General features: G+C 54.6%; 2 protein-coding genes across 3 annotated transcripts in view; both read right to left on the bottom strand.

Moving 5' to 3' along the window:
• Positions 1-192: 192 nt before the first annotated feature.
• DDOST (dolichyl-diphosphooligosaccharide--protein glycosyltransferase non-catalytic subunit) lies at positions 193-9,727 on the bottom strand. The gene is made up of 11 exons (XM_061184816.1): positions 9,490-9,727; positions 9,149-9,259; positions 4,251-4,337; positions 3,293-3,396; positions 3,063-3,157; positions 2,671-2,764; positions 2,256-2,404; positions 1,696-1,843; positions 941-1,061; positions 712-818; positions 193-621 (listed from the first exon to the last, which is right to left on the bottom strand). The coding sequence occupies exons 1-11, from the start codon at positions 9,641-9,643 to the stop codon at positions 472-474; spliced, it is 1,320 nt and encodes a 439-aa protein (XP_061040799.1). The 5' UTR covers positions 9,644-9,727; the 3' UTR covers positions 193-471.
• Positions 9,728-12,997: 3,270 nt separating this feature from the next.
• KIF17 (kinesin family member 17) overlaps positions 12,998-14,406 on the bottom strand; it is a 48,045-nt gene continuing 46,636 nt past the window's right edge. For both annotated transcript variants that reach the window (XM_061187030.1, XM_061187031.1), the window contains exons 14-15: positions 14,152-14,269; positions 12,998-13,176 (exon numbers count right to left, since the gene is read on the bottom strand). In XM_061187030.1, the coding sequence (XP_061043013.1) occupies positions 12,998-13,176; positions 14,152-14,269 (297 nt within the window). The remainder of the gene's footprint in view (positions 13,177-14,151; positions 14,270-14,406) is intronic.

The raw sequence follows: 14,406 nt of genomic DNA, 5'->3' as shown, positions 1-14,406 counted from the left end.
TGATTTCCTAGATTTCCCATTTCAGTGATTTCCCCACTGGCCTTTATTAACCTTATTTTATCCCTTGACGTTTAGAAGCTCTGTCATTTCCAGTCTTCAGCAAAACTAAAAAAGGCCCACTTACTTACTGTTTTGTATCCAGTCACTTCTCAGCAGCACCCACACCATCAGCAAAGCACAATGGGGGCCAGATGAAGTTTGAGGGCGACGTTTCTCTTTATTTTAGAAATGAGAGCTGACTTCACATGTGAAAAACACACTTAGCATTCAAGGTGGAAAAACTCAGAAATTATTCCCTAACCCCCCACCCCTTGGTACTCGATGTTCCATCTCCCGCTGAGGTAAGCTGTGCCACTGTCCGTGGCTTTAAAAAAAACAAAACCCCCCAGAAAAACCCACCATAGAGGGGAGAAAAAGCAATCCTATAAAAACCCTCCGTCTCTGTTGTAAGGAGTCCGGGGCGCCGGCCCCTCAGTCACACTTCTCCTTCTCCTTCATGTGTAAGAAGACGACGCTGAAGATGAAGAGCCCCACCATCATGGAGAAGGCGCTGGCGTAGTAGGGATAGGCCGAGGGGATGAAGCGTTCGTACTGCGTGTGCTGCAGGGGCCGCACTGACACCTGCGACACGACAGAGGTGGCAGGCCCTGGCCACGCGGAGGCCCAGGCGGGGCAAGCGCTGGCTGGGGACGGGGCTGCGAGCTGGCTTACCTGAGTGGAAGAGTATAAGTGTGTGTAGCCTAGCCGGTTGTAATCCACTTTGAACTGGAACACGCCGTACACGTCAGGCAACTTGAACTGGACGCTGTACTTGCCAGCTGGGGAAGAGCCGAGACACGTCACCAGGAGGGGCTTCCCACGGCGTCTGTCGGCCGCACGAGAGCCAGCCCCAGGCAGGGACGGGCTTCCCAGAGTTTCCTCTTGCAAGAATTGCACTCACCTTTCCTCTTCAAGAAGGTCCTCACAAAAGGATCAATGCGGACGAACTCCAGCTGAATGTCGTCACCATCAAAGGGGACCCATTTGCCGTCTGAGAGCTGCTCAATCACGATGCTGTACTCCTGAGGCGAGAGGCCGGTTAGCCGGGGTGGCCGGGGACTGGCGGGGCGCCCCCAGCCCTCAGCTGCACTGAATCCCCACCGTGAGTCTGGCAGGAACCCCCAGGAGTTCTGAAAACCTGGGCAAGCCCCACCCACCACCCCTGGACAGTGATGGAGGACGCCACCCAGCCGGCTCACCCCTCTGACTCGTACCTGCACCCCTTTACAAGCCCGTGGAAGCCTGCACCCAAACGCTGCCCTTCCCGAATGCACCGGGCACTCCTGGGCATCCCTGCTTCCATGTTCACCGCTCTCGCCTTTCCCTACTTCTCTTCCTGACAGATTCATCCTCAAGACCCAACTCAAATGTGGTTTCTCTTGTGAATTCCGCTCCTAGCAGAGTGAATCAGCAAAGCCCCTCCCACCCCTGCATTCCCACAGCGAAAGCACACCTCCTCCAAAGAAGGCCGCCTGTTAGGATACGGGTTTACTTGCCAGGCTCTCAACACCTCAACTGACTTTCTTACAGTGAAGATGAACTTATTCAGCCTTACTTAGGCCCCTCAGGCCCAACACAGAAATGTTCAGTAAGTGCTTTTGAGCGGAATCAACTTGGCCAAAACCTGGGGGCCCTCCCGTTCCAAGGAGCTCTTACCACTAGGTCAGTGACAGTGTAGGCGTTGGGCGGGGCTGTCTCGCCCACCCGATGATGGGACACAGGCCCCACACGCAGGACACCCTCCTCCTTGAACACCCAGCGGGAAAGCGCCACAGCTAGCTCGTAGTTGCCTGTCTGGGAATACCTGCAGAAGGGGAAACGGAAGAGGCTGGAGCGCTGGAACCAGCTTCCTTCCAGTGGCATCTGGTAAACCAATCACTATCCACCAGGATAAACCACACACAGCCAATTTCTGCCTAGAGGCCATACACATCTAGGGATGCTGGTGAACAGGCACACAGGAAAGAAGGATAGGTGCGAGGTGTTGCTTTGGAAGTCACCTGCACAATAAATACACAATTATCGAAACATCTCCAGATAAGCCGTCACTACCCTGAAAAGTCTGGACTACCAACACCAACAATATAAAGTCTTCAAATAATTTGAAAGCACCTGAAGATACGTAGCCTCTGACACTTTTAGCTAAAAGCCTCCTTCCTCCCCGTCCACGCTGACCTACCGCCCAGACCACACCCCTAAGCACCCCCTGCATCTACCTCTGGGAGCCGGGCGCGGCCTTCTGCACCGCCGAGTTGAAGAAGGCATCGCTGAAGAAGTCAAGGGAGCCGCTGAAGATGACCCGGGCGTTGTTCCTGGCCTGCAGCCCCGCGATCAGGAGGGTGTTCTTCCCCACGGCATGGGGGTACTGGGAACGACACGAGGCCGTGAGCCAGGAGAGCCAGGGCGAAGGACCGGCAGCGGGGCCTCAGGACCACCCGGACCCCAGCTGAGGGCAGAAGCTGAGACCCACCCCCCTCCCCCGCTGTTGCTGCCCTCGTCCCCCTCCCGCCAACTTCTCATTTCACTGCCTCAGAGACGGGTGCTCTCCTGCTTGCTTCTCGTTTTCAAACAAAAAGTGCTCTGCTACCAGGCCCAGGCCCAGGAGGCCCCAAGGCCGCGAAGGCCCCTCACCTGGGTGATGGGTTTATCGGGGAAGAAGGAGTAGGAGGTGGAAGAGCCCGTCAGGATGTCCAGCACCAAAGGATTGTCAGGATCAGCCACCATCCTGTAGAAGGAAAAGAGAACGGTCCAACCCTGACCCCAAGAACGGAGCCCAAAGGACCTGGGGTCCTCCAGGAGCCATTTCTTCACAAGAATTAATCCTACTTTTAACAGCCAAACACCTAGCTCTCTTCTTGCTGTAACAACGGAGTCTAACTCTTAACGTCACATGTTAATCTCATCCACATCCTCTGGGGGAAGGAAAGCCCCCCAACAGTCACAAGTTTGGGCTGGTTTCCTGACAAAAGAAAGCGATCCCTCCTTCCCCCCGGGTTTCTGCGGGCTTCTCGCTGCTCACTCACCCGACACCTCGAAAGAGGATGGGATTCAGAGACGACTTCCCCACGATGGTCGGGGCCTTGAGCAGGTTCTCCGTGTCGGCCACGACGAGCGTATGCTGCAGGGGCAGAGGGAAGACGGGGGTCAGGAAGAGGCGCCGCAAGCCACGGAGCCTCTCCGGACCCCCCTCCCGGTTTCTAGGCTGAACTTTGCTATTAAGGCCTGAAACCTGGAAGGTGACAGTCCTGATTACCTGGCCAAGGTCTGAGATGTCATAGTTGTGATGGTCGATGACAGCTGTTTTCTCCTCGTCAAATTCGATCCCACACTCACTGCCCAGCTCTCGAAGAGGGTCACCTGCAGCACAGACACAAGAGATGCCTGACTGACCCTAAGGCGGGCCCTGGGCTAAGCAGTGCCCCTCGTCCTAGCGTCCTCACGAGCCGCTCTCTACCAGTCAGCCCCGGGGCCCTGCAGCTTCAGCTGGCCGGGCGCAGCGCCCACCGGACCCCTGGTGTTCTGCCTGCGGGAGTCGGACCCTGAACTGACAAGTGCCACCACCTGGCCCTCTCCCTCCGCAAGCACAGTGACCTTGGTTCTGCGAAGAAACCTCCTTGGAAGCAAAGTGACTGCCGCGGGCGAACTTGATCTGGATGAGCCTGGGCTTACAAGGTTTCTCTCTTCCTCATCATCGCCCCACCAAGAACCCCACCCAATATGGTTTTAAAAACCTATCAACACTGGAAGAAATGAAACAAGACTGGTCAGTGGTGTTCATTGGTGCAGCTGGGTGGTAAGTACATGGGATTTGGAACACTGGAACTCTCCTCTCCCTGCTTCTACGTATCTTTGAAAATGTCCGATGTGAGAAACACAAAAATAATCTGTCAATCCTCCCCTCTTGCCTTCTTTTCGTAAGAGAAGAGCCACCAAAACAACACGAAAGAAACAAAGGAAAAAGACAAAAACAGAAGAAAGGAAAAACAAACAAACAGGGACCCCCAGTCCTTTAAAGGACCCACTTCTCATCTCATGGGCTCCGGTCACAGGAAAGCACAGGAAGGACCAAATGGCACTGGAGTTCCCTCACTCCCTCCCTGGCTGAGGCCCCCCCCTCCGTGAGTGCCAATTTAGCAGCTTCCATTTGTAAAGCTCTCTAAGGTCCCTGGAGAAATGGTGGAAAACACCAGAACTTCCCAGGTCAGACTTACCAATGTCTGAGCTGGCAGCTACAAGGACACGGCCTCCACCGTCGATAAAGGTACTGATGGTCTCCACGTTGATATTTCCCCCGAAATCTGAAAGAATCACCAGACTCGTGACCCAGAAGGTTCCTCTAACTGCTCCTCTGACATTTGCGCGGGGAAGGTGGCCCGCAGACCAGCTGCAATCAATCACGGGATAGCACCCTCTGGAGGCCCAAAACGAGAGGGACCTTTACGATGCATGCCCCGACACAGGGCAATTCTCCCAGCTTCCCCAGTGTGAAGAGCCAAAAATAATGGCTCAAATTGATAAACCTTTAGAAGTACAAATGAAATAATCAAACACCTACCAATTATAGCTGTCAAGTTAGTCATACATATTTCAAGTCACACATAAACTGTTCATCTAGAAATGTCGCATTTTCCCACTCACATTTCATGAAACAATTTCATTCAAACTTATCACCTGCACCTTTCACATCAGTATCTTTGTCTTCACTTGAGCCACTTCTGGGGTCACCTAACACAGTTTTCCAGGGCCCATCAACTTCACTTCCATCTAAGCCATCTGAGAAACAGCCCTTTTGAATTTGAGGATGATGCTGTCACTTGACACTAGGACTCCTTTGCCTGACATGAGAGGTTTTTTCCCTATTAATCCTACAGGTTTAGATCCAGGACAGCCATAACAGGACCACTTCACATACTGTTTTAAAGTGATCACCAAAAAGGTGCATTAATTTCCAGCACCTGTAATTGTGAGAGCATACCCTTTTTTGGTCAGTCAGCTGGGACAGCCACAAGCATCCAGAACTAGCACTGAGTGGGGCTACTGCAGGCTCCTGAGTCTTCCCCGAAGTGCGCCCTGACGTTCAACATAAAGTAATGGCGGGAGTGCTTAGTAATTCACTTATTCATTACATGAAAATTATTTCTTGTGTGCTGAGAAGAAAAAGGGGGGAGAGGGGCTGTAATACGTGTACGCTGATCAGGGAAGCCCTTGGGAGAGCACAGTGCCTTTGGGCAGGTGCGAGAGCGAGCTGGGCAGATGGGGGCGCGAGCATCCCAGGCATTGAGAACGACAGGGGCAAGGTCCCCAAAGCGGGGAACAGGTCACCAGCGAGGAGCCCAGCGTGGCTCCACTGGAGAGAGCAGAGCGGCGAGAAGCAGCAGAGCAGGCCGGTTCCTGCAGGCTCTGTAGGCCCCGTGACGACAATGGCCACGCGGAGGAGCGACTGGAGGGCTTTTGAGCAGGAGACCAACGTGATCTGTTTATATCTTTAAAGGATGGTTCTGGCAGCTAGGTGGGGAATCGGGTACAGGGGGTGAGGGTGGAAGCAGAGTGATGGGTTAGGAGGCCACCACGATCCCCCAGGCGGTGAAGGGTGGTGACTGGACCACAGGGGTGGAGGGGTGGAGGGGAGGTGGGAAGGGGAAGAGGGGAGGTGGGAAGGGGAAGAGGGGAGGTGGGAAGGGGAAATGGGGAGGAGGGACGGGCCTACACCTGCATTCTGAAGGCCAAGCCTGATGTGGGGTGTGAGAGGGAGAGAGGCACTAAGGACAACCCCCCAAGATTTCTGGCCTGAGCAACTGGAAGGTTGCAGGTACCACTTACTGGGACTGGACACAGAAGTCTGTCCATTACACCCACCAGGCAGTCAGAAATGAGTCCACAATATAACTTTGTGAAGATGTGAATAGGAGAACGGCCCTCCTTTCTGCGGGGTAATTTTCAGGAGAAAAAACTAAAAGCGTCGTGCCTTTCCGTCAGGCATAGACGGAACATCTTGTGTGTGGGGACTCAACCCCTCACAGCATGCTAAGCCATCCATCCACCCTCCTCCAGAGAGGCCAGGCAGATCCTCAGACAACACAGACAGCCTCGTGGTACAGCACAGTGGTTCCCAAGCCAGGCGACCGTGCTGCTCAGGGCAATGCCCGGAGATGTTTCTCGTCACGAGGGGGAAGGAGGCTACTGCCATCTGCTGCGTAGGGGCCCAGGACAGCGCCCACAACACAGAATTGTCCAGCCCAAAACGTCAAGAGTGTTGCCGTTGAAACTCTAGCATAGTAACACAGGCTATGAAATTGAGATACCCGGGCTTCAATCCAGGCAATCCCTTCACCTTTCTGAGCCCATTTCCCCATCCGTGAAACAGGAGCCCAGTGTTTCCTGGGTGCAGAGGATGTGCAAAGGATCCTTCTCCTGTAGCCGTTACTGCGTGTGCCTTGGGAGCTTCCGGGTCCCAGAGGGCAAGGAACCCACCCATACATGGAGACGGGAACCAGGCCGGCGTCCTCACACCTAAGGGGACCACGGTGGTAGCACAGGAGGGCCCTCGGGGCGGGGGCCAAACCCTTACCCTGAACCCAGCCCCCAGCACGGTGGCCTCCTCCCCGGGGGCCCGGGAGGGTTTCCTATGACAGCGTTCCCCACCCTGCAGGGCAGACAGGGTGACAACAGATGTGGGGCAGGGCTTCAAACAGCACTGCGTCTCAGAGACGTCGTTCCCTTTCCAATTATTTTTCCAGCCTTCTCGATCAAAGAGAATGGTCACAGTCCGATACTGGTCTTAACGCGTCTCTAAACTAGCTCACCTCCTCTTTTAAGAGGATGCCTCGGGCCCAAAGCCTTCAGCAGACTGAGAATCAGCTAGAACTTGACAGCACTGCATTCATTCTATTTACAGGTACCCGCTACTGACAGCAAATGATGGCACTGGCTTTCCATTTGCAGTGGTGATAATGGGTTCATTACTAGTTTCCTTTTAAAGTGGTATTTTAGTGTTTTGTTTTGTTTTTTTTTTTAAAACATACTTTCTGTTCTTATCAACTCATGACCAATCTTTTTTTTTTTTTAAACCCCACATTTGTTTATTTATTTATTTTTGGCTGTGTTGCGTCTTCGTTTCTGTGCGAGGGGTTTCTCTAGTTGTGGCGAGCGGGGGCCACTCTTCATCGCAGTGCGCGGGCCTCTTACTATCGCGGCCTCTCTTGTTGCGCAGCACAGGCTCCAGACGCGCAGGCTCAGTAATTGTGGCTCACGGGCCTAGTTGCTCCGCGGCATGTGGGATCTTCCCAGACCAGGGCTCGAACCCGTGTCCCCTGCATTGGCAGGCAGATTCTCAACCACTGCGCCACCAGGGAAGCCCTTTTTTTTTTTTTTAAAGCAGGTCAATTTGAAGAAAAACTTTATTAGCACAAATGATATGGAAAATGGTAAAAATCATGAAGGGAGTATGGAATTGACTGAGATTTGTGAAGCAGTTGTTTAGGCTCTGCCGTTTCTCCCACCAACAGCAGCCTACCTCAGCCTCCTCCCAATCCACCTGCCACTGCTTCCGTCCCTCTCAGAGACACTCCCGAGCACAACCAGGGCGGTCCCGCCACTCCGTCTTGGACATCCCGACACGTGGTTTGGTAACTCCTTTCAAGTCCTTATTTTTAATTATTTTTATTTCCTCAGAGACACACTGAAAAACTCCTCAAGGGCAGGCTCTCTGTCACTCTTCGGTACCGATTTCAGAGTTCCACCACAGCAGCAACCTGGCAAACGCCAATTAACCTGCTAAAGGCTCCATTCGCCTGCCTAGTGACTTGAAGATTTTAACTGGTACAACTACACTTGCCTCCAAAAAGCCAATTCCAAAGGCTCATGCTGCAGGGGAGGTGGGGGCAGCTCGATAAGTAAAGGGAACTTGGGGAAAATACGTCAGGGATTTGGCAGAACCCCATCTCACACAAACCACAGAGAATAAAGTCGATGCCAGTGAAGTGAAAGCCTTCCTAAGCTTCATCAGCTGAAGGAAGAGATGGCAGTACTGTCTTACCCCAGACAGGGACAACTTGTGTCCTCTCAGAAAAAGATCAACTGAAGCCACTAAAGAAGAGAACGACTGGGATGCTCACAGAAAAAGCAGGACAAAAGGGAAACAGCCAAAGGAACTGGGGATATTTAGTCTGGAGAAGAAACAACTGAATGGGCCCTGATTATGTGAAGGCTATGCCTGTAAGCAAAATAAGCATTAGACCTATTCTCTAAGGCCCTGGGGAGTATCAGAAACCCTTTCTCTCCCTGCCTCCAAATAAACAAAGCAGGAAGTGGGAGACAAATTCCAGTTAAATATAAGAACTTCTTAACAGAGCTGTCCAGTGGTGGAGTGGGTTGCCTCATAAGATAGTAAGCTCTCCGTCACAGGAATGTCAATTGGAAAATCGAGTGAAGATGTTCATTCTGTTCAACAACCAGCCTTCTGCTAAGCCCTGGACATATCCACCCAGCCTCAAATAGGGGGTAAGACTAGGTAATCACTAAAGGTTCTTTTCAGCCTAACTATGACTCCATCTGAATTCTTAGGATCAACTACCATCAGTGCCCCTTTACAGAAAACCATATTTATAGCACCCCATTTCCTCTTTCCACACAGGCAAACCCAATGGGGGGGTGGGGGGAGTGTCCATCTTTCTTATCCGGCCCTTTAACAGAGAAAACTCCCCTCCCTAAGTAGCAGAGCCAGGAGTTCTTTTTTTTTTTTTTTTTTTTTTTTTTTTTGGCCCCACCGGGCGTCGTGTGGGATCTTAGTTCCCCGACCAGGGATTGAACCCGCACCCTCCGCCGTGAAAGCGCACAGAGTCCTCACCACCAGACCGCCAGGGAATCCCGAGCCCAGAGTTCTACGGTCTGCAACAACACTTGATCCCACAATCCTAAGCTGTGTCTTTTGGAAAGGAGATGTCCTCTCCTAAGCCCAGGTTAGAAGTTAACATTTTCCTCTTCTCTGTTGGCAGCAGCGCCCAAGGCTGGCAACTCACCCCATCCCAGAACTTGCCCAAGATCCTGAAGAAAGGGATAAATCAGTCCTGGGCCTCGAATCCCAGTTCTGGGAGCGCCCGGCAGCCCTTACCTTCTACCGAAGGGGAGAAGATGATGAGATTGTCATAGAGGAACTCCCCGTACTTAATGAGGGACAGGCTGGGGTCATCTGCGGTCTTGAATGTGAGTACAAAGCCCCGATCTGGAGAAGAAAACAGCGAGCTGAGGCAGACGGGGACGCAAAGGGAAACCACCACTGCAGAGATCATGACCGTTCTCCGCCCCCACCCTCCCGCCCCGCTAGAGGCAGGTCAGACCTGGACGGCCAGCTCATGGAAAACGAGTGGGAGGGAGGGCGGCCAATGTCCTCGGGCTTGGGGACCTTTCCAACCCCAAACTTTCACCTGCCGCCCTGCCGGGCCCCAGTCTCACCCTTCAGGCTCCGGAAGAAAAGCGAATGCGTCTCCCGCAGGTTGAGGTTGTCCAGCAGCACCAAGGTGCGGGGGCCGCTAGCGCCGACCAGGCCAAGCAAGGGCAGCAGCAGCCACAAGAGGGACCAAGCACGGGCCGCGGCACCGAGCCCCATCTTGCTGCTCCTGCCGAAGAACCCAAGCACCTGGACAGCGGAAGTGCCCCTTCCACAGTCGCCCAATCGCGGCCCGTGGTCATTGAGTACCACCCGGAAGTGATCCGAGTACGTCGGGGCTGGGCGTTCGGAGCCGCTGCTCGGACGGTGAGGAGCGGGGAGCGCGGCCGGAAGTGCACCGGTAGGAGGCGGATACTCTGAACGCTATTGGTGGAAGGGGCGCGCGGCTCCGCCTCTCGAAAGGAAAAGGCTCAATCCTAGAGAGACAGCTCTGCTGCCACGGCCAATCAACAGGGTTTATAGCCCTTTGGTTCCGCCCATCCCGGGCTTCCACCCGGAGCCCAGAACCCGCTTCCCGCCGGAGCTTGGGACGGATGGGCGGATCCCGCTTCTTCAACCTATTGGTCCTGGTCTGAGCCGTCGCGTTCAGGACAGGATCTGGGGCAGTGGAGGCGTCAACTCCGGCCACCTTCTCGGTCTTCACTGGCCCAGGACAGATTCGACTAAGAACAAGGCCCCACCCCCACTGTCTCCAGGGAGAAAGTGGTTGGAAAAAGATCAGGGACCGCGGAGGGGGTGGGGAATTTGTCCTGCTGCTCACGGGCCCAGGGCCTTGGCGCGGGCCTGTCCTCCCCGGCCTGGGGGACCACACTGGAGGCAGTGTGGATGGGCGGCAGACTGGCCTACCAATCAAAAGCTCTAGCTGAGTTCATTTCCAATCCCCGCCTCTCACTAGCCCTGTTACCTGGGCATTTCCCTGGTCTCCAGGCCACTGTCCTAGGCTGGCGATAGACACTGGCGAGGCCCAGCTCTCCTACTTACTTGTGTGCCTTTGGAACAGCCTTGGCTCGTGGGAGGACTAGGGCGGGTTTTGAAGCACTTCGTGCAGAGCCAGGCTGAGCCTCCACTCAGTACTGCTGGCCCCCGCCCCTTCTAAACTGACACAGGGGCAACCCGCTCACCTCAGACCTGCCTCAGTCCCACCACGGCTCTAAGTAAAAGCTACCACAAGCATCTCCAAGACTTCAGCTATTCTCTGGGTCCCAAACACAATCCCACGGCAAATGGTGACGGTAACTGTGGAGAGCGAAGGTAGCCGTTCTTTTCTGACCTCTTATACTTGTCCACCAAGCCAAGAATGCGGGGGCAAAAGTCAAAGTCTCGCTCTGTGCATCTCCTTAACGGATTCTACCTCCATCCCCTGCATGGAAGGTTAGGGCTGCACGGACAGTTAAGCCTCTCGCCCCTAGCTCCTGCCCCGCAGCCCAGCCCTCCTACCCTGCAGCCCAGCCCTCCTACCCTTCTGCACACAATGCTACGTCAAACCACCTCAAGCTCAGACCTGACGGTGCCGGCCGTTGCTGAGCAGCCTGCCACAGCTCAGGGGCACCCAAAGGCTGTTCACGCAGGTCTCCACCTAAACGCATCTGGGCAGCCTCGTCAGCCTCTCCATCCCTGCTCAGGGCTTCCATGGAACAGTTCTCCTCCCACCTTTAACATACCCTGAGCTTCCCCACCTCCTGCTTTTTGTTCATGCAGCCCCCTCCACCAGGAACCCTCTTCCCACATTCCCATCTTAAGCCCCGCGATCTTCTCCATCCTTTATGGTAGCCCTACCCACTGCTGCTCCCTTCACAAGGGCACCCTGTTCCCCATAAAGACCTGATCTTACATCCTCTTGCTCAAAGTATGCACTGCGGCCTGACTCTCCTTAGACTGATCTCCAAAGTTTCCTAATCACCTTCCACCCTAGCTTCTCCAGAGCGTGAGCTCCTTGGGCCAGACATGTGGCTTGTGGCAGGTATCACAGTAATTAATACAAAATATGGAGGGGGAGGATTTAGGGGGACTAACACAGAGCACCTGCTACACACTGGGAACTTTACACACTATCTCATTTAACCTTCACGATAACCCTATGAGGTTGGTATCCCCATTTCACAGATGAGGCTCAGCGTAAAATGAGGCTTAGGATAGCACCAAAGGCCAAGACTTTTCCCTCAGATTGTGGGCCCCTCCCACAGGGCAGGCCTGGGATACAATGGGCAAGGGGATGGGTCTGTCTTAGGCAGCTGGGGTGGCCTGGATTCATTTCTGGCCATGTTAGGACATGCAGTTCCAGCACAGCCCCTGAGGGCCATCAAGACCTGGGTCTTCTCTGGGCCTCAGCAAGATGTGGCCCCTATTTTCCAAAACAAGGACTCTGCTTTCCTGGGTCACAGATCCTTCGAGGATCTAACGACAGTTCACATTCACATGCTCTCCCCAGAAAAAATGCACTTATACTCACAATTACAGGGGATTGCAGGAACACTGGAGCCTACAGGCAGTTAAGAATCCCTGCTCCGGGACTTCCCTGGTGGCGCAGTGGTTAGGAATCCGCCTGCCAATGCAGGGGACACAGGTTCGATCCCTGGTCCAGGAAGATCCCACATGCCGCGGAGCAACTGAGCCCGTGTGCCACAACTACTGAGCCTGCGCTCTAGAACCCGTGAGCCACAACTACTGAAGCCCACGTGCCTAGAGCCCGTGCTCCACAACGAGAAGCCACCACAATGAGAAGCCCGCGCACCACAAGGAAGAGTAGCCCCCGCACCGCAAGGAAGAGTAGCCCCTGCTCGCCACAACTAGAGAAAGCCCGCGTGCAGCAACAAAGACCCAACGCAGCCAAAAATAAATAAATAAATTTCAAAAAAAAAGAATCCCTGCTCCGAAAGAGCTTCCCCATGAAGGCCAGGCAGTGGCAGGGAGGGGCCCCAGTGATGCTGTCAGAGGATCAGAGAAGGGCAGTTCATCAGTTAAAGGCAGTTTATTAGGGCAGCTTAATGTGGAGTGGCCTCCTCTGGGTCGCAGACCCGCTGGGAGTGGGCAGCGCGGGAACAGCTGCTCCAGGACTCCTGTGCCCGTCCCACAGGGCTTCCTCACCAAGCGGGGCCTACTAGATGGAGGCACAATTTTCAATCGCCAAGACATTGAGCTTGACCCATGTGGAAGTCACTGCCCCACTCTATCGGGCTGCTAGTGAAGGCCTTGAGGCAGAGCTGAGGTTTCTGAGCCCATGGAGGTACAGGACAACACTGGTGGGCACAGTGGCAGGCAGATGAAAACACTGACGTGGCATGGCGAGCCGGAGCAGGTCTCTCCAAGGATGGTCCAGCCTCCGAGGAGCTCATGCCCCGGGCAGAGTGGGCTCTCTGGGAAGCAGGGAGGGGACTGTGCCTTCCCAGGGCCAGGGCCCCCTCGGGCGCCCCCAGTACTGTGGGGGGCAGGTGGGAGGAGACCTAGCTGGGTCTTCCCCGGAGGGGTCTGGCAGTCTCACGGAGCCCAAAGGCAGGGCAGCAGCAGGCAATGTGTTCACAGAGGCTCACCGCCAAAGCTGCTTTTGCTTTTCTTACGCTTGGCCTTGGTGAAGGGGATGTCAAGGGACTCAAGGCGGAAGGGCCGAGGCTGGGGCATTTCAGGGGCCTGGGTGGGTGGGATGGCAGAGCTGTTGCCAAGTGGGGAGCTGAGGCCTGGCGGCGAGCTGTGATGTGCTGTGGAGAAGCAGGGCAGAAGCGCTGGTAAGCCAGGAGCGCAGAGGATGGAGAGAAAAGACTCCGTGTGTGCGGGGTGCAAAGTCTGGTCCACACCCCACCCAGCCAGAGGCCCTGGTCCCGCAGCTGGGACCCCAAGCTCTGAGAAGCTGCTCTGGTTGAGACCTTGGACCCAGCACTACATCTGCATCCAAAGGGTCTGGGCTGGGAGCATGGAGTTTTAAAGCCTCAGGCTGAGGCAGCCTGGACTGTCAAGCCACACAAGCCTGGTTCAAATCCCTGCTCCACCACTTCCTGGAAGTATAACCTTAGGGAGCCACTTCTCTCTGAGCCTCAGTTTCCTCATCTGCAACATGGGCACGATGCCAACTACTCAACTGATGTCAGTTTCTTTCCTGTCCAGCTTTTCCCTCCTTATTCCTCAACTCCACCCATTCTGTCTCTCAAATAACCTCTGTGTAGAACTGAGATTTGCTTTTTATTGGTATTTTATTGGAAGCTCTGTGGCCTTTGATTTTAGTTTTAAAAGCAGAGGAACAAAGTGATTTTCGATTCTTGCTTGTAAAAGTGTGTTTTGCTTTTGTGGTCCTGTTTGCCCCCACTTGGCTCAGTGGGAGAAAGTCACCATAGTGGCATCTGAGGCAGCTGGTGAGCAACTGACCAAGTCCCAGACAACTCCAGGCCGGGGCCCAAGCTGTGTGCTGAGGACCTTCTGCGTGTCGGGGAGACAGAGGATCCAGCTCAGCACCTCCCCACCGGGAGACGGAGCGGGGGAGGAAAGGGGAGGCTGTGTACTGAGCACTTCCCACCTCATCTCACCTGGTCCTGAGGAGAAGGCATATCCCCCTCAGTTTACAGCTGAGGAAACTGAGGCTCAGAGAGGGAAAGGGGTTTCTGACCCAGGCCTGTGTGACTCCAAATCCTCCAGAGCTCTCAGGGAGGGCCTGGGGGACAGGAGGTGGGCAGGGTACTCACTGAGGCTCTTCATGGGATTTGTGCTGAGGATCTGGCTGGCCCGCTTGGGCCGGAAGTAGTTACTGGCAATGTTTTCACTGTCACTCCGACTGAGCATCAGCCTGTAGCGGTCTTCTTCCTGCTGAGATTCCAAATCCTCACAGGTTAAGACCCCTTGTTTGTGCGGTTCTTATCTGGGCCCTTACCCAGGGTTCAGCAGGCTCTGCCAGCCTGGGTGGCAGGGCTGCCCTGAACCTCACTGCCCACGTTGGTGTA

The sequence above is a fragment of the Eubalaena glacialis genome, chromosome 3, assembly GCF_028564815.1.
Source record: "Eubalaena glacialis isolate mEubGla1 chromosome 3, mEubGla1.1.hap2.+ XY, whole genome shotgun sequence".
NCBI classification, from domain to species: domain Eukaryota; kingdom Metazoa; phylum Chordata; class Mammalia; order Artiodactyla; family Balaenidae; genus Eubalaena; species Eubalaena glacialis.
Note: the sequence above shows the minus strand (reverse complement) of the source record. Positions and strands in the feature narration are given on the sequence as shown.

Excerpts from the sequence above, each read along its gene's own strand:
- DDOST (XM_061184816.1), bottom strand. The coding sequence starts at position 9,643 with ATGGGGCTCGGTGCCGCGGCCCGTGCTTGGTCCCTCTTGTGGCTGCTG. Across the intron at positions 9,260-9,489 it reads TTTCTTCCGGAGCCTGAAGG|ATCGGGGCTTTGTACTCACA; the intron begins GTGAGACTGGGG and ends TTTCTTCTCCAG. Across the intron at positions 3,397-4,250 it reads AGCTGCCAGCTCAGACATTG|GTGACCCTCTTCGAGAGCTG; the intron begins GTAAGTCTGACC and ends TCTGTGCTGCAG.